We start from the raw sequence: 19,883 nt of genomic DNA, 5'->3' as shown, positions 1-19,883 counted from the left end.
TATTTCACCCCGGTGTCACTATTCTGTGTATCGGGAACTGCTAGGTCTAAGATACGTCTCGCCTTTGAATGCCTGGGAAAGTTGAGTATGATCCACTGTGAACCGTACTTCTAGATACTGAGATATGCTATCACGAATTAGTCACTTTCATCTCTCAAGTCCATTTAAACTTTGTTAACATAATGCTCGCTCACAAAGTATCCATGAAGAACCTCCACAGTTAAATGTTTGAATAGTTATGTTGACATTATACAAATTATTCCGAGACAAAAAGACAAAAACACTGAGATGTTTTCCTCGCCCGTTATTCTGAAGTGTGTAATCGGCCAGTTGTATCATGAATTAAAGTTTCTGTATTCATGTGAAATAAGCGTTCCGTTATATGGCTGGGTCGACTTACTTTTGTAATTACCACCAACAGATTCAGATCATCTCTGGATCAATTACGGACGCCTGTCCTGTTAGCGAAACAAACTCGTCTCTTTATCCTTTTTATTTAAACTTCACCTGTGATATTGAAATCATTTGTATTTCTGTAATCATCTTAATACATATACAAATCAAATATTTACTTGTATATCTATTTATCAAATGTGAAAACATGTGGTGACGCATCACTGTCTATCCACCAAGCTGACAATGCTAGCACGATGAGGCGATTAGTCAATCACTGATCAGTTGAAGACTTCAGTACTATCGTGGACATATCTTGTCGCTTTTGGCCATTCCCAAGTATCGAGGGTACACGAACGACTACACCGTAAGGGGCCAATAGGTCAGACCATTTTACGAAACATACCAGGGTGAACCTAAATTTTACTTCTTATGTCAAACAGTTGTATTATATATAGATTTTTCAAAAGGTTCAAACGGACGCACGGAGGAACATCGCATGCAAGTAGCAGTGCTTTTGTTCAGGGATCTAGTGTCCGCCTAAAGCATTTTAACACGGAATCCTCAGTTTTGACTTATTTAATGGTAAATGATATTCATATACCATCAATCTATGATTGACATATAAAAAGGACAATGGAATACATGTATGTTCGTCTAAAATAGTTTTAATTAATTAAAAAAGTCTTTTCAAACTGTGATATTTGTGCGTGTTTCTCCAGGATGTTACTGAAAGGAAGACGCCATGGACACGGACATTCAAATATAGTGGTGTAAATGATTGATATATATGTATAATGTGATTTGTTTGCAACCTGGAATATTTGGATGACAGATGGATATCTACAGAAAACTTTATTTTTACTACTACATGTATTGGTTGGCATGGAAAACAGTTATTCGTGAACAAGATCACCAAACCTCTAATTATTGGTAATTATCGCTTTGTAAAAATACTACAAAGCTAAATGTGTGTATGGTTCTGTTGGAGACTAAATCCCTGAACTTATAAAAGGTAAGAAAACTAATTCAGAAGTGGAACGTTAGTTTATAAATACGTTTGTTTTTTCTTTGCTATGAATTAATTCTGTTTTAACATATCCAGTCGCGGTAAACGTTTTTATGGCAGTGGCTAATTATGTTTTACGTAAAAAATCTTCTACCTACATGTTGGTTTTTCGTAATTCAATATGAACAGCATAATTTTGAGAGAGAGCATCTATCGACATTCTAATTCGTTCGGGAAAGAAGCAAATTGAAAATGAACATTTAAAAATAACGTATAAACGGAATAAGAGGCTTGTATACTCATCCCACTATCATTGTCTACTAGTGTCTAAGCCGTTTGTACATAAAAACATGGCTACAGGCAGTCGAATCTGGAGATGAAAGATATGGTTAACAATAACGGATCTTTAAATTGTTTTTCATTTCCGAACTAAAGTTTGTGAAAATTAACTACAAGTGAAAACAATGAAATGCTATCTGTCCCTATTAAAACTATCCCAAGACACTAGGTGGGTGATGTTTCTAAGTCTTTGTAAAGTAGTTTAGATTTACCGTTAACATACAAACGGAATTTAAACTTGAAATATATGACTGGTTTCAAAGCGATTTATGTGACAGTGATAGTTTGCTGGCCCCCTTAACTCCGGCTATTCAATACTTTATGTTTTAGCGCAATTTTTACAAGTATATGATAAATGGTTGAATAAATTTCTTCTCGATTAAAACAGCGTCAATCAACGTGGTATGAAATGAATTTACGTTGCAAATAGTATATTTTTAGGTTTTATAGATTAAAAAGACGGTAAAACACTTAGCCGTAAAGAATTGATTTCTAAGCTTACCTTTAGCTGAGCTGATGACCCATGGTATGGCTACTATGTACAAGTGTAGCTGTGCGCTGGCGTGTTAGTCGGCAGATTAAGGGCTATGATCAGCGTAATTGTAGATGGTATCGGCCCATTAAGGGGAAAGATTTTAAGATTCAAAGCCGCGTTTATAAACCCGTCTGTCTTTACTAGCGCCTGATGTACTGTAGGCGTCCCAAGTTTCACTCCTTTGAAATAAATACTAACAAACGGTCAAAGTGTTTGATACTGAAAAATAACTATAGTTTTGCATGATTTTTTTTCGTGAATGGAAAACATTTTTTTTTGATGTAACAAATTTTCATAAATCGGTAGTCATTTATCCGAACACATCCTAGAGATTTCTGTCAATTGAAAATAAACTTAACATTCATCGCTGTCTGTTCAGCGCCAGCACGTGGCCACAGCCAACCAACAATACGGTTTAAGGACACCGGCGGCGACTATTATTTTGGTCTTATCCAGGAGACACTAAGGCAGCTAGTCGCATTCACGCAAGTAAATTGGCTTCCCTCTATTTTACAAAAGATATCCTAATACTCAGTTAGATAAATTCCATCGCAAACGAAAAAAAAAGAAAAAAACTGTTCAGCATCGATAGCTTCTATGTTTGTGTTTAGGTGTCAGTATTTGACAGTAACAACTTAGAAACGACTGTACATCAAAGGGAAAATTAAGTCAGAAAAAGAAACGGTGTATGTTTCTTTCCTCCAATTCGTCCGGGATACACTCTTACACTTCAGGTGCAGAGTAAGTCAATGTCTGTGAAGCTACTTTGGATAAACAAATGGAGGGCGGGAAAGTTTGTGGTCGACACAGGCGGCAGTAAGGAAATAAAATAATTGAGTGTGTTTAGTTCAGCTTCCGATAAACTCTAAGGAATATTATTAGGAAAAAAGTGTTGAACGTTTCAACGAACCACTGATGTCAATTCCCTTTCTGTCACACACAAAAAGGAAATATACCTGCAGTCATCATCGTTTTTTTCCTTCTGAGCACCCCCTAGGCCATTCAGCGATTGATAACAGAAGAAGACGAGTCATTGATGGACATAGCCCATCATCCTTAGCGAACAGGACGAAAGTCAGCAGACGACAGTTTGTTTGGCGGGTAATTAATTCCACATGAGCTAATATTAAAAAGTGCAGAATGAAAACAAGCATGAAGTGGACTCTGATCATTTCAGGTGAGTTTTTGTTCTTTACAATTTATATATCCGGAATAAAACTATCTACCGGGATGTTTATTTCTACTTTAATTGTCATGTTATAGGAATGTGATTCTTAGTATTGTTTAGGTGTTTTAGACTTTTCTGGATGACTTTGCCGTGACAATTACTGTCAAACGGTCTGGAGAGCTTACTAATGGCCCTGTCATCTCATAAAGTGTTGGGACACGACAGTGTAGTATTATTGGAACAGGATCGTATAGATAGCAACAGATCACACACAAAAAAGTTATCTTAATCGTTGATTGAAGAAAGATGACAATTATGGTTTCGACGTCATTGAAATATATATTTATAACATCGTATATAATGACGAAACATATCTTAAATTGTTTTCTTTATGACGCAGATGACCACATAAAATACCTTCCTAATAATTTTTGTTTACAAAACATGTGTATTATTTTTGTCTATATTAACCTACATAATTATTTGTATTCTTCGCGTATAGTTGTTGAGGGCTCAGAGATTTGCTGTTATGATATCCTGGATTTGTGTTTGCTGATAAACAATTATCCTAAACCGAACACTTGTTATAAATGTTGTGAATTTAATTTTGCAATATCACTAAAATTATCTCATTTCAGAGGATCCAATACACAGTGTCTGAAACAATATAATATTTCATTTGTTCAATGTTATCATTGTTATAAACCTTTCTTTCTCAACAGATAACCTATACAATTAAGAGTAGCTATTGGTAAACTTGCCGAATACTTCTGATATCATATAAATATCTATGAAGGATATTTGAGTTGTGCTGTATAGTAAGAACGTGTCTTTATCTTAATTTATTTACGTCCATTCTATCAAAAAATATTAAAAATCGGTGGAAAAAATCCAGCACGGATAATTAGTATCCAGTTTAGATATTTGGCCAAAGTTCATCACATTTAAGCGTTTATGCCATGGCATAGCAGATTGCCCTTTACCCTTATATATTTGATTTCAAAGACAATGTTTGAGAGAATGATATTTTTCAAGTACTTTTTCTGTTCGATTCCCTATTAGATAAAATATGAAATTTGACGTTTGCATTTGATGTTTCAAAGAAGGAAACAGAGTAATTATCTTTTTATAGGATTTTAATTGGTTAAGATGTTTAAATTAATTTTAATGGAGAATCCCTCGTCTGAACTAAGGATATAACACCGACACTGTGCGTTTATGTTCGCACTCCTATTTCCTTTAAACGGATGATTCAGTAATTATTGGAAAAACGATGTCATAGTGACAAAATACGCGTAGGTGATTGCCGTTTCCTCATACCGGGTTAATAACTGTACACATGAAATAATGATATCTTTCACCATTAATTCTCCATACGTCATCAGTGTATTATTTGACCATTATCACAGGTTTGTTAAAATTGTAAGTATAGGATGATAAATGTCTAAAGACTTCAATGTCAACTCCCCCAATTTTTTGTTCTTTGTATGTCTGTAAACACTTCAATCAAGGACTTTTATATTGTCACTTCATACGTTGTAGTTCTGGTGTAACCCAACAAAACAAAACTATGAAAACAAAATAAAAAATAAAATATGACACGAACAAGCCTACAGTTAATACTATGTTTGTTTGGCTTCGGGATTTGACTTGATAATAATCATGTTTTAACACTTTATCTCAATTAGTATATCTTGTTGTCGTACACATAACACACTTCTCGCATAGTTTCTGATAACGGAATGTTAAACAGTTGTATCTTCTCTGGTAGTGCGACTTGAAATGTTCCTAAAACAGTCGTATGTCATGACAGAAATTAAAATTTCAGCTAATTTAATTTGTAAATTATACTTCAATTTATTTTGTTTATACTTCCGAAATATGTTATTTCCATGACTTCCTATAAAGTGTTCCCTACTGGTTGAGTAAAATACTTCCCATATACATTTTACAAATGTATAGTGAGAACTGGCGCTATAGTCTTACAAAATGTAAATTATCGTTGTTAAAAGTTATTTCAATCTGTCAATTATATAACTTAATAATAGATAGTCATATTTCCCTTTTGGTTTTCTTGCCTATTTTTTAATGTTGGCTAACCTTTCGGTTTTGTGACCTCAGAATATTCCGAAGAAATATTTGTGTCGAGTCCGTTCGGATCCAGATTTGCATCTTTCTGGTTTTGGGTGTCCTCGGATCATGTGTGTATCTTTTGGTAAGGTGATTAAACATGACATCTTTTGGGTTTGGTGACTCTTCAAATTATCCTTTATATCTTTGGTTTTGGTGACTCCTAAAATCATGCTGTGTATCTTTTGCTTTTTTGACGCTTCGACTTAAAAAGTGTATATTTTGGTTTTGGTGACATCTCAAATTATACTGAGTATCTTTTTGGGCTTGGTGATTCCCCAAATGTTACTTAGTGTCTTTTGGTTTTGGTGACTTCCAAATCCCGGTGTGTATCTTACTGTGTATGTTTTGGTTATTGTTGACTCCTCAGATAACGCTGTGTATGTTCTGGTTATTGGTGACTCCTCAGATAACGCTGTGTATGATCTGGTTTATCGTTGACTCCTCAGATAACGCTGTGTATGTTCTGGTTATTGGTGACTCCTCAGATAACGCTGTGCATGTTTTGGCTATTGGTGACTACACAGATAACGTTATGTATTTTATCGTTAACTCCTCAGATAACGCTGTGTATGTTCTGGCTATTGCTGACTCCTCAGATAACGCTGTGTATGTTCTGGTTATCGTTGACTCCTCAGAAAACGCTGTGTATGTTCTAATTATTGGTGACTTCACAGATGACGCCGTGTATGTTCTTGTTTATCGTTGACTCCTCAGATAACGCTGTGTATGTTTTGGCTATTGGTGACTCCTCAGATAACGCTGTGTATTTGTTCTGGCTATTGGTGACTCCTCAGATAACGCTGTGTATGTTTTGGCTATTGGTAACTCCTCAGATAACGTTGTGTATGTTTTGGCTATTGGTGACTCCTCAGATAACGCTGTGTATGTTTTGGCTATTGGTGAATCCTCAGATAACGCTGTGTATGTGTTGGCTATTGGTGACTCCTCAGATAACGCTGTGTATGTTCTGGCTATTGGTGACTCCTCAGATAACGCTGTGTATGTTTTGGCTATTGGTGACTCCTCAGATAACGCTGTGTATGTTTTGGCTATTGGTGACTCCTCAGTTAACGCTGTGTATGTTTTGGCTATTGGTGACTCCTCAGATAACGCTGTGTATGTTTTGGCTATTGGTGACTCCTCAGATAACGCTGTGTATGTTCTGGCTATTGGTGGCTTCACAGATAACGCTGTGTATGTTCTGGCTATTGGTGACTCCTCAGATAACACTCTGTATGTTCTGGCTATTGGTGACTTCACAGATAACACTTAGTATGTTTTGACTGGTAGTGACTCCTCTGATAACGCCTCGTATCTTTAATAAATCTCTTGTGATGGTTCCTCCCGGGTCATGCTGTGAATGTTTTGTAGTGTTTCTAAGTATCAAAAGTATGTCTACATGTATCGTTTTGGATTTCAAAGGTTACTTTTATCTTCTACTCCTTAATTCTATACTGATGGTTGACGGCAACATTTTGCTTGAATGAATTAAACGATAGCGATTTAAGCTCTGAAATGTCCCTTTAATCTGTCTTCATATTCCGCTAATTGGTTCTTCTTACGGGGTTAGGTAATATTCACGTTCACGAATGGGTTTGTTGAGATTGTAATACTATTAAAATACCGTATATTTTTAAGCATGTTTTTGTCGAGAAGACACCGTATTTGTTAATTAATGTAGAATATAAAATTTGATTTATGATATTTTATGAAAGCAATTAGAGGACAATCATTATCTGTTGGTAGAATGTAAACTATATTATCAGTCGTATGTTTTATCTTTGATGTTGCACAACATTGCATGAATGCTACAATTCAAAAGACAATATTCATAGCATGCAATTCAATATGTTGAATAAGATCATAGGTTTTTATGTCATATGATTTTACACTTTTCAATATATTTTAGATTTGACCTCGAAAGAATATATGATATGACGTCATAATTACAATGACGTCACGACACATGTTTCTTTATTGAAATGCAGTTGGTATTATATTTGTGTAAGAAGTCAATTCAGTAAATGTTCAGAGATGCTAAAACTATTTCCTGACTGCTGTAATTGCTATCTGGATGTATCTTTTGGATGTGTCTTTATTTTTTGTGCAAGAAGTCGTCAACTGACGGACAAAATCGTAACACAAGGTTCCAAAAGATGCAGGTTGATGAAAATTGTGGGGTAGTGTTACGGTTGTCATAGTGATCTTATTGATAAAGATTATATTTCTTTATACGACATGAAGCTGGACGCGTTAAATACTCGTTAGTTTGCATAAGGAATCCGTTATTGTAAACCTTGTTCTCATTTGTGAACCTGACATTATTTATTTGGATTGACAAAGATTTGCATTTCACTCTAGCTTAAACATTCAATAAGCTTACCACTAGCTTAAACATTCAGTAAGCTTACCACTAGCTTAAACATTCAATAAGCTTACCACTAGCTTAAACATTCAGTAAGCTTACCACTAGCTTAAACATTCAATAAGCTTACCACTAGCTTAAACATTCAGTAAGCTTACCACTAGCTTAAACATTCAGTAAGCTTACCACTAGCTTAAATATTCAATAAGCTTACCACTAGCTTAAACATTCAGTAAGCTTACCACTAGCTTAAACATTCAATAAGCTTACCACTAGCTTAAACATTCAATAAGCTTACCACTAGCTTAAACATTCAATAAGCTTACCACCGCTAAATCATTGAATAAGGTTACCACTAGCTTAATCATTGAATAAGGTTACAATTGCTAAATCACTGAATAAGGTTACCACTAGCTTAATCATTTAGTAAGCTGAACAGATCTAAATCATTCAGTAAGCTTAGCACTACTAAATCAGTCAGTAAGCTTACCGCTGCTAAATCAGTCAGAAAGCTTACCACTATTAAATCAGTCAACACGCATACCACTACCAAATCAGTCAACAAGCTTACCACTGCTAAATCAGTCAGTAAGCTTACTACTGCTGAATCAGTCAGTAAGCTTACTACTGCTAAATCAGTCAGTAAGCTTACCACATCTAAATCAGTCAGTAAGCTTACCACATCTAAATCAGTCAGTAAGCTTACCACTGCTAAATCATTCAGTAAGCTTACCACATCTAAATCAGTCAGTAAGCTTACCACTGCTAAATCAGTCAGTAAGCTTACTACTGCTGAATCAGTCAGTATGCTTACCACATCTAAATCAGTCAACAAGCTTACCACTTCTAAATCAGTCAACAAGCTTACCACTGCTAAATCATTCAGTAAGCTTACTACTGCTGAATCAGTCAGTATGCTTACCACATCTAAATCAGTCAGTAAGCTTACCACTGCTTAATCAGTTAGCAAGCTTACCACTCCTAAATCAGTCAGTGAACTTACCACTAGCTTAATCATTCAATAAGAACACCACTGCTTAATCATTTCGTAAGCTGACCAGAACTTAATTATTCAGTAAGCTTACCACTGCTTAATCATCCAATATTTTTGCTACGACTTAAAATACTCATTAAGTTTGCCACTAGTTAAAAATTCTCTAAGTTTGACTATAGTTTAAACATTCAGTAAACTTATCGCCATCTTAATCGTTCAATGAGCTTGCCACATATTAAAATATATCACCTGTTAAAATATTTTGCCAAGTGAAAACATGCAATAGTTTGCAACTAATTGAATCATTCAATGAATTTGTAACCATTCAATACGTTGGCCACCAGTTAAGTCATTCAACAAGTCTGATACGAGATACATGTAAAACATTCAATGTGTTTGCTATTTTCAGTGGTTCAGCATGTAGTCAAACCATTCATTTAATGGTGCCACTTAAAAACATTAGCATAATTAATATAATGATATTATTCCGATACAAAAAATATCAGCTGTCAATGTTTGACATTGGAAACTGACAAAATTTGCTGCATTGTTTAGTTAAAATGTAAAACAATTTAGGTAATTTTGTACAAAAATCTGAAATAGCATCGTGTTACAAATCTCGGTCAATAATTCGCACCAGTGTCAAACTAGTTTACTTACATTGGGAGACTTATATGGAATTGTTAATCATCATCTATAAAAATAACCATAATGAGTAGGAATAAGGTTCAGTGATCCGTAACTGAAGAGACAGCAATTACCACGTGAAAAGTCCTGATTGTGCATTAAAAAAGGTAAACTTTTAGAAATAAGCATGAAAAAATCACATTAGCATTTTGCTTTGATTTATATGCATTTTTACTTGAACAATCAATTATTTATCTACTTTTGTTAGTTATGTGCCTTATATCATAGTTATATATCCATAACATAACTATCCATGTACATATAGCGAAACAATGTTAAATACATTTGTAGTTTAACTACTTGATGAGATATAAAATGTTTTTCTAACCCACCAATGGATATTATACTAGTATCTTAACTATCACGTGATCAGGTCTTATCTTCTTAATTTGATATTGGGCAAGACCTAGACTTAAATTTCATAACAAATGTAAAATATGTGACATAATTCGAAGGTTAATCAGATAGTAGTTTATCTAAAAGTGCTTGATTTGTCAATGTTTTTATCAGATATATCAGATAATTTATTGATAAAGCTTTATCGAGCAACACTTTATCCGACAACCCATCTGGCCCACCATAATGAGACAATATTTTATCTGACGTTTTGTTTAACACAGCTGTACCAGGCCATAGTTTATCTTGTATTTTATTTGACTCACCTTTATCAAGCCATACTTTATCTGGTATTTTGTTTGACTCACCTTTATCAGACCATACTTCAGCTGGTTTTTTATTTGACCCGCCTTTATCAGATCATACTTTATCTGGGCACTTTGTCTGACATAGCTTTACCTTTTTATCTGACAAATAGTTGCTTGTTTTACAATGTTCTATAATACAGAGGTTTATCCGCCAATGTTTTTTTATACAATTCTTCACTTCATAAACTTGATCTTTCATACTTTATATTCCAATGATTAGTCTAACAACAACGAAATTGTCAAACCAATAAGAGTTCTATTTATCAAAATGTACTTAATCAGACAATATTTTATCTGCTAAATTTAATTTGACTTTATCTGAAAATATTGTTTATAATTCTATCTGCTGACATTTGTTCTTTCAATTGATAAACCTAGATGTTATATACAATTAATGCGTTTGATACTGTTTTATGGTATGAACTCACTTTATCAGATAAATACTCTATCTAAAATGTTTTATCGAACAGTTCTTTATCTTAAATACATTGTATATTCTATCCTTCAACATATTCCCTCATAGTACCTCATTACTTGACTCAAAAAGCATCGTCTGTCGACGCATATCCTTGAAACTCTTATCTTATGCATCTTGATAGGCTTTTAAAACAGTTTTGTATCAGAAAATTAGTTAAACTTTAAGATTTTAAATAGCGATACTTTATTCCTTAAACCCGTTACCGGTTAATGGTTTATCTATAAACCATTTATCTGACAGTAACTGCTTTAAAGAAGTTTCCGGAAGTATCATTTTATCTAGATATATAGTTAACGTGAAGAGCTCTATCACGTGGTAATAGATCTGAAAACGCTTGATCAATTTCTATTTTATCAAAAAGATCTTAATCAAACCGAGTCTTTTATATGAAAACACATTTTGTAATTGTTTACATTTAAATGTATTATCATGCAGCATTGTACTATTTAAGAAGAATATCTTTAATAAGCTTTTGGGCATCATGTAATTGACAAATGCTTTATGTTAAAAAACACGAGGTTTTGTAAAACAAACGAAATAACCCCAGTAAACCAGTAACGGAATCAGCTAACATAGACATACTCCTACACACTAATTTAATATTAACACCACCTAACCAATATCGAGTTAACTCTTTTATTATTATATGCTTTACAAGTGATAATCAATACCTTTCCACACTATTATTTGTAAAGTAAATTGTTCAATTGTTACTGACGAGTGTTATCTCAAGTATCAGGTTTTGTCTGACGCGCCTGTTGTCAATTTAGTGAAATTAATGTGATGGGGATATTTTCACATATTCTTCACTAACTCGCATCATATGCCGTCGTATATATTTGTTTTAGAAATTAGACATACTATCTTCTCATGTATGAGAGATATATGAAACATACATAACATGCTTGTTGATTTCCTTTAGATCAATTTCACGACATCGGTTTTGAAATTGATTTGAAATCAAGACTTTAGGATATTGTCATTGTGACCTTGGTCCTGTACACTATGCTGACACATATGTATTTATACAGAAACAATAGATCATTCTACATTTCTTATATCCTAAATTGCAGATGGGTTATATTAAGAAAAATGTAGAAATGAATTTGATATGAGTTTAGATGACACGGTCACGCCATGCAGAGGATGTTTAACTAATCCTAATTTAGACCAACAAATTTCCATTTGATTCTACGAATAATTTCCGAATCAACCGATATCGAAAAGTGTAATCTGTTATTGTAAAAATAACACTTATTGTCACCGTGCTATTCTGTTTACCTTTTTATTTGTTTTATTCAAAGCAAACGAGACATTGATAGGTACTCATATCTTTATCGGGTTGACAGCAAGGGCCTCTTGTGCAAACAAACATACAAACACACTTAACCATCTTGTTCACGGGGTCCTTATCACACGCGGTTCTTTTATGAAGTGAAATAAATTGAATATAAGTCATCGAGTGACCATGTTATGCTTTCCAGACTCATCGTAGATAATATAGGATCAAAGGCATTCCTACATAAGATGTAGTATACATTTATAATTTGGAAAAAAAACTTAAGTAAAATAGAACATTTTATTAGAGATTGAGGGAAATTTGCCAATAACAGTCCCAATAGGTCATATTCCTAACATGAAGACCACAAGAAGGCCTCTCTACACCGCATTTTCACTATATTGTCGCCTTCAGTACACTTTATTGTCGATCCTTTATAAGTTCATCTCATTCCACCGCCTTTTGTACACCGTCTGTTTAGTTTATTTTCGCCCCTCTGTACACTGTCTGTTAACTTTGTTTTTGTCCCTCTGTACGCTGTCTGTTAACTTTGTTTTTGTCCCTCTGAACATTGTCTGTTAACTTTGTTTTTGTCCCACTGTACACTACTTCTTAACTTTGTTTTTGTCCCTCTGTACATTGTCTGTTAACTTTGTTTTTGTCCCTCTGTACACTACCTGTTAACTTTGTTTTTGTTCCGCTGTACACTGTCTATTAACTTTGTTTTTGTCCCGCTGTACACTGTCTGTTAACTTGTTTTTGTCCCGCTGTACACTGTCTGTTAACTAGTTTTTTTCCCGCTGTACACTGTCTGTTAACTTTATTTTTCCCTCTGTACACTGTGTGTTTTCACTTTCGCTCCTCTAACACTGTCATTGTACGTAATGGTCGTCCCTCTGTACAATGTCTGTTTTTTTACCCCTCTGTACTATTTTTATACGCGACTTTATTTGAAAATGTTCATTAACAACTTTAGAGAAAGAAGATTGGTTTTCTGCTGGGAACGCACTTGTTTAAAAGGGGGCACGTATTACGGTTCACGTGTACAGATGTTATTATAAAACTTCAAAGACAACTGTTAAATTGTTGGAGACTATACTTCCGTATCTTGTTAACATGAAATGATGGCCGTGTTGTCAGTAAGTGCCAAGATACGTCAAATAGATAACCTGTTTATAATTAGTCATGACGTTAGGTCTCCATTTACAATGCTTGAAATACGTCTGTCAGGCGATTGTATTGTACTGGAAATTACACCAATCAATCTCTATGTTTTAAGTAGCAATAGACTGGAGAAATTTCAATTATTCTATTTTCAGGTTTCAGATCGGTTTTGATTGAAATCATTTTTCTACACTGTCTGTTCATTACACTGTTTCCTTTCAATACTCTGTATGTTCACTATACTGTCCCCCTTCTATACTCTGTATGTTCACTATACTGTCTCCCTTCTATACACTGTATGTTCACTATACTGTCCCCCTTCTATACTCTGTATGTTCACTATACTGTCCCCCTTCTATACTCTGTATGTTCACTATACTGTCTCCCTTCTATACTCTGTGTGTTCACTATACTGTCTCCCTTCTATACTCTGTATGTTCACTATACTGTCCCCCTTCTATACTCTGTATGTTCACTATACTGTCTCCCTTCTATACTCTGTATGTTCACTATACTGTCTCCCTTCTATACACTCTATGTTCACTATACTGTCTCCCTTCTATACTCTGTATGTTCACTATACTGTCCCCCTTCTATACCTTGTATGTTCACTATACTGTATCCCTTCTATACACTCTATGTTCACTATACTGTCTCCCTTCTATACCCTGTATGTTCACTATACTGTCTCCCTTCTATACTCTGTATGTTCACTATACTGTCTCCCTTCTATACACGGTATGTTCACTATACTGTCTCCCTTCTATACACGGTATGTTCACTATACTGTCTCCCTTCTATACTCTGTATGTTCACTATACTGTCTCCCTTCTATACATGGTATGTTCACTATACTGTCTCCCTTCTATACTCTGTATGTTCACTATCCTGTCTCCCTTCTATACTCTGTATGTTCACTATAATGTCTCCCTTCTATACACGGTATGTTCACTATACTGTCTCCCTTCTATACTCTGTATGTTCACTATAATGTCTCCCTTCTATACTCTGTATGTTCACTATAATGTCTCCCTTCTATACACGGTATGTTCACTATACTGTCTCCCTTCTATACACGGTATGTTCACTATACTGTCTCCCTTCTATACACGGTATGTTCACTATACTGTCTCCCTTCTATACACGGTATGTTCACTATACTGTCTCCCTTCTATACACGGTATGTTCACTATACTGTCTCCCTTCTATACACGGTATGTTCACTATACTGTCTCCCTTCTATACTCTGTATGTTCACTATACTGTCTCCCTTCTACATTCACTGAACTGTCTCCCTTCTATACACGGTATGATCACTAAACTGTCTCCCTTCTATACACGTTTGTTCACTATACTTTCTCCCTTCTATACACGGTATGTTCACTATGCTGTCTCCCTTCTATACTCTGTATGTTCACTATACTGCCTCCCTTCTATACTCTGTATGTTCACTAAACTGTCTCCCTTTTATACTCTGTATGTTTACTTATATACTCTGCATGTTCACTATACTGTCTCCCATCTTTACTCTGTATGTTCACTATACTGTATCCCTTCTATACAATGTATGTTCACTATACTGTCTCCCATCTATACAATGTATGTTCACTATACTGTCTCCCTTCTATACACGGTATGTTCACTATACTGTCTCCCTTCTATACTCTGTATGTTCACTATACTGTCTCCCTTCTATACATGGTATGTTCACTATACTGTCTCCCATCTACATTCACTATACTGTCTCCCTTCTATACACGGTATGTTCACTATACTATCTCCCTTCTATACACTGTATGTTCACTATACTGTCTCTCTTTTATACTCTGTATGTTCACTATACTGTCTCTCTTTTATACTCTGTATGTTCACTATACTGTTTCTCTTTTATACTCTGTATGTTCACTATACTGTCTCCCTTCTATACACTGTATGTAAATTATACTGTCTCCCTTCTATACACTGTATGTTCACTATACTGTCTCCCTTCTATACACTGTATGTTCACTATACTGTCTCCCTTCTATACACTGTATGTTCATTATACTGTCTCCCTACTATTGACTGTATGTTCACTATACCCTTCTATATATGTTCACTATACTGTCTCCCTTCTATACACTGTATGTTCACTATACTGTCTCCCTTCTATACACTGTATGTTCGCTATACTGTCTCTGTTTTACACTCTGTATGTTCACTATACTGTCTCCCTTTTATACTCTGTATGTTCACTATACTGTCTCCCTTCTATACACTGTATGTTCATTATACTGTCTCCCTACTATTGACTGTATGTTCACTATACTGTCTCCCTTCTATACACTGTATGTTCACTATACTGTCTCCCTTCTATACACTGTATGTTCATTATACTGTCTCCCTACTATTGACTGTATGTTCACTATACTGTCTCCCTTCTATACTCTGTATGTTCACTATACTGTCTCCCTTCTATACACTGTATGTTCACTATACTGTCTCCCTTCTATACACTGTATGTTCGCTATACTGTCTCTGTTTTATACTCTGTATGTTCACTATACTGTCTCCCTTTTATACTCTGTATGTTCACTATACTGTCTCCCTTCTATACACTGTATGTTCACTATACTGTCTCCCTTCTATACACTGTATGTTCACTATACTGTCTCCCTTCTATACTCTGTATGTTCACTATACTGTCTCCCTTCTATACACTGTATGTTCACTATACTGTCTCCCTTCTATACACTGTATGTTCACTATACTGTCTCCCTTCTATGTTCACTATACTGTCTCCCTTCTATACACTGTATGTTCACTATACTATCTCCCTTCTTTACTCTGTATGTTCACTATACTGTCTCCCTACTATTCACTGTATGTTCACTAAACTGTCTCCCTACTATTCACTGTATGTTCACTAAACTGTCTCCCTTCTGTACTCTGTATGTTCACTATGCTGTCTCCGTTTTATACACTGTTTGCTGACCATATCGTTAACTCTCTCTACTTCGACTGTTCACTTTATCGTCGTCCCTCTGTACACAATCTAGTAAAGATATCGTTATCTTTCTCTTAAAACCTCACTATATCATCGTCCCTTTGTATACAGTCTGCTGACTTTATTGTCTCTATTCTATATACTGTTAACTATATTAGTGCCTTTCTATAAAACGACTATTCACTATATCGTCACCGATCTCACTCTCAGCTGACTTTATAATGGACGCGTTGTACAGTATCTGTTAAATATATTGCTGCCTTTCGCTATATCGACTTATCGCTATATCGTCGTAGCTCTGGATACAGTTTGTTTGTTTTATTGTCATCGTTCTGTACACCTTCTGTCGACCTTCTGTCGGCCCTCTGTATCTAGTCTCTTTACTTAATTGCCGGCCCTCTGTACCTAGTCTCTTTACTTTATTGCCGGCCCTCTGTACCTAGTCTCTTTACTTTATTGCCGGCCCTCTGTACCTAGGCTCTTTACTTTATTGCCGACCCTCTGTACCTAGGCTCTTTACTTTATTGTCGGCCCTCTGTACCTAGGCTCTTTACTTTAATGTCGGCCTTCTGTACCTAGTCTCTTTACTTTATTGCCAGCCCTCTGTACCTAGTGTCGTTATTTTATTGTCGGCCCTCTGTACCTAGTCTCTTTACTTTATTGCCGGCCCTCTGTACCTAGTCTCTTTACTTTATTGCCGGCCCTCTGTACCTAGTCTCTTTACTTTATTGTCGGCCCTCTGTACCTAGTCTCGTTATTTTATTGTCGGCCTTCTGTGCCAAGGCTCTTTACTTTATTGCCGGCCCTCTGTACCTGGGCTCTTTACTTTGTTGTCGGCCTTCTGTACGTAGTCTCTTTACTTTATTGCCGGCCGTCTGTACCTAGTGTCGTTATTTTATTGTCGGCCCTCTGTACCTAGTCTCTTTACTTTATTGTCGGCCCTCTGTACCTAGTCTCTTTATTTTATTGCCGGCCCTCTGTACCTAGGCTCTTTACTTTATTGCCGGCCCTCTGTACCTAGGCTCTTCACTTTATTGTCGGCCCTCTGTACCTAGTCTCGTTATTTTATTGTCGGCCCTCTGTGCCAAGGCTCTTTACTTTATTGCCGGCCCTCTGTACCTAGTCTCTTTACTTTATTGCCGGTCCTCTGTACCTAGGCTCTTTACTTTATTGTCGGCCTTCTGTACGTAGTCTCTTTACTTTATTGCCGGCCCTCTGTACCTAGTGTCGTTATTTTATTGTCACCAGGCTCTTTACTTTATTGTCGGCCCTCTGTACCTAGTCTCGTTATTTTATTGCCGGCCCTTTGTACCTAGGCTCTTTACTTTATTGTCGGCCCTCTGTATCTTGTCTCTTTCCTTTATTGCCGGCCCTCTGTACGTAGTCTCTTTACCTTATTGCCGGCCCTCTGTATCTAGTCTCTTTCCTTTATTGCCGGCCCTCTGTACGTGGTCTCTTTACTTTATTGCCGGTCCTCTGTACCTAGGCTCTTTACTTTATTGCCGGCCCTCTGTACCTAGTCTCTTTACTTTATTGTCGGCCCTCTATACCTAGTCTCTTTACTTTATTGCCGGCCCTCTGTACCTAGGCTCTTTACTTTATTGTCAGCCCTCTGTACCTAGTCTCGTTACTTTATTGTCGGCCCTTTGTACCTAGTCTCTTTACTTTATTGTCGTCACTCTGTTCACTGTATGTTTACTTTATTTTTACCCTTTTTTCACTTTCTGTTTACTTTGTTTTCCCCCTCTATACACCGTCTGTTTACTTTGCCTATCTCTGCACCAGCTCATTACTATATTTTTGTCCCTCTGTACACATTCTATTTAATTCATTTTCGTACCTTTCTACACAGTCTAATTACTTAATTGTCACCTCTCTTTACACCTTCTCTTTACTTTGATGTCGCCCCTCTGTACACCGCCTGTTTACTTCATTTTCGCCCCTTTGTACACCGTGTACCTTATAGTCGCCCCTCTGTACATCGTGTACTTTATGTTCGCCCCTTTGTACACCGTGTACCTTATAGCCGCACCTCTGTACATCGTGTACTTTATGTTCGCCCCTCTGTACACCGTGTACCTTATAGCCGCACCTCTGTACATCGTGTACTTTATGTTCGCCCCTCTGTACACCGTGTACTTTATAGTCGCCCCCTCTGCACACCTTGTACTTAACAGTCGCCCCTCTGTACACCGTGTACTTTATAGTCGCCCCTCTGTACACCGTGTACTTGATAGTCGCCCCTCTGTACACCGTCTGTGTACTTTATAGTCGCCCCTCTGTAAACTGTCTGTTTACTTCATTTTTTGCCCCTCTGCACACCGTGTACTTTATAGTCGCCCATTTGTACACTGTGTACTTTATCGTCGCCCCTCTGTACACCGTATAGTCGCCCCTCTGTACACTGTGTACTTTATCGTCGCCCCTCTGTACACCGTATAGTCGCCCCTCTGTACACCGTGTACTTTATAGTCGCCCCTCTGTACACCGTGTACTTTATTGTCGCCCCTCTGTACACCGTGTACTTTATAGTCGCCCCTCTGTATATCGTGTACTTTATTGTCGCCCCTCTGTACACCGTGTACTTTATTGTCGCCCCTCTGTATACCGTGTATTTTATAGTCGCACCTCTGTACACCGTGTACTTTATTGTCGCCCCTCTGTACACCGTGTACTTTATAGTCGCCCATCTGTACACCGTGTACTTTATAGTCGCCCATCTGTACACCGTGTACCTTATAGTCGCCCTTCTGTACACCGTGTACTTTATACTCACCCTCTGTACGCTGTGTACTTTATAGTCGCCCCTCTGTACACCGTCTGTGTACTTTATAGTCGCCCCTCTGTACACTGTCTGTTTACTTCATTTTTGCCCCTCTGTACACCGTGTATTTTCTAGTCGCCCATTTGTACACTGTGTACTTTATCGTCGCCCCTCTGTACACCGTGTACTTTATAGTCGCCCCTCTGTACACTGTGTACTTTATAGTCGCCCCTCTGTACACCGTGTACTTTATAGTCGCCCCTCTGTACACCGTGTACTTTAGAGTCGCCTCTCTGTACATCGTGTACTTTAGAGTCGCCTCTCTGTACATCGTGTACTTTATAGTCGCCCTCTGTACACCGTGTACTTTATAGTCGCCCTTCTGTACACCGTGTACTTTATACTCACCCTCTGTACACTGTGTACTTTATAGTCGCCCCTCTGTACACCGTCTGTTTACTTTATAGTCGCCCCTCTATACACTGTCTGTTTACTTCAGTTTTGCCCCTCTGTACACCGTGTACTTTATAGTCGCTCCTCTGTACACCGTCTGTGTAATTTATAGTCGCCCCTCTGTACACCGTGTACTTTATAGTCGCCCCTCTGTACACTGTGTACTTTATAGTCGCCCCTCTGTACACCGTGTACTTTATAGTCGCCCTTCTGTACACCGTGTACTTTATACTCACCCTCTGTACACTGTGTACTTTATAGTCGCCCCTCTGTACACTGTGTACTTTATAGTCGCTCCTCTGTACACCGTCTATGTAATTTATTGTCGCCCCTCTGTACATCGTGTATTTTATAGTCGCCCCTCTGTACACCGTGTACTTTATAGTCGCCCCTCTGTACACCGTGTACTTTATAGTCGCCCCTCTGTACACC

The 19,883-nt window shown here is 36.8% G+C and overlaps 1 protein-coding gene across 1 annotated transcript in view; it reads left to right on the top strand.

Moving 5' to 3' along the window:
- The first annotated feature begins 3,428 nt into the window (after window positions 1-3,428).
- The window catches only part of LOC132554264 (signal peptide, CUB and EGF-like domain-containing protein 1), a 116,899-nt gene continuing 100,444 nt past the window's right edge, over window positions 3,429-19,883 (top strand). The window contains exons 1-2 of the mRNA XM_060218575.1: window positions 3,429-3,453; window positions 6,372-6,827. Of these exons, the coding sequence (XP_060074558.1) occupies window positions 3,429-3,453; window positions 6,372-6,827 (481 nt within the window). The remainder of the gene's footprint in view (window positions 3,454-6,371; window positions 6,828-19,883) is intronic.

Source organism: Ylistrum balloti, unplaced genomic scaffold (genome assembly GCF_031769215.1).
Source record: "Ylistrum balloti isolate Yb309-2 unplaced genomic scaffold, AGI_CSIRO_Ybal_v1 Utg369640, whole genome shotgun sequence".
Lineage (NCBI taxonomy): Eukaryota > Metazoa > Mollusca > Bivalvia > Pectinida > Pectinidae > Ylistrum > Ylistrum balloti.
This window is presented reverse-complemented; position numbering and strand designations above follow the sequence as displayed.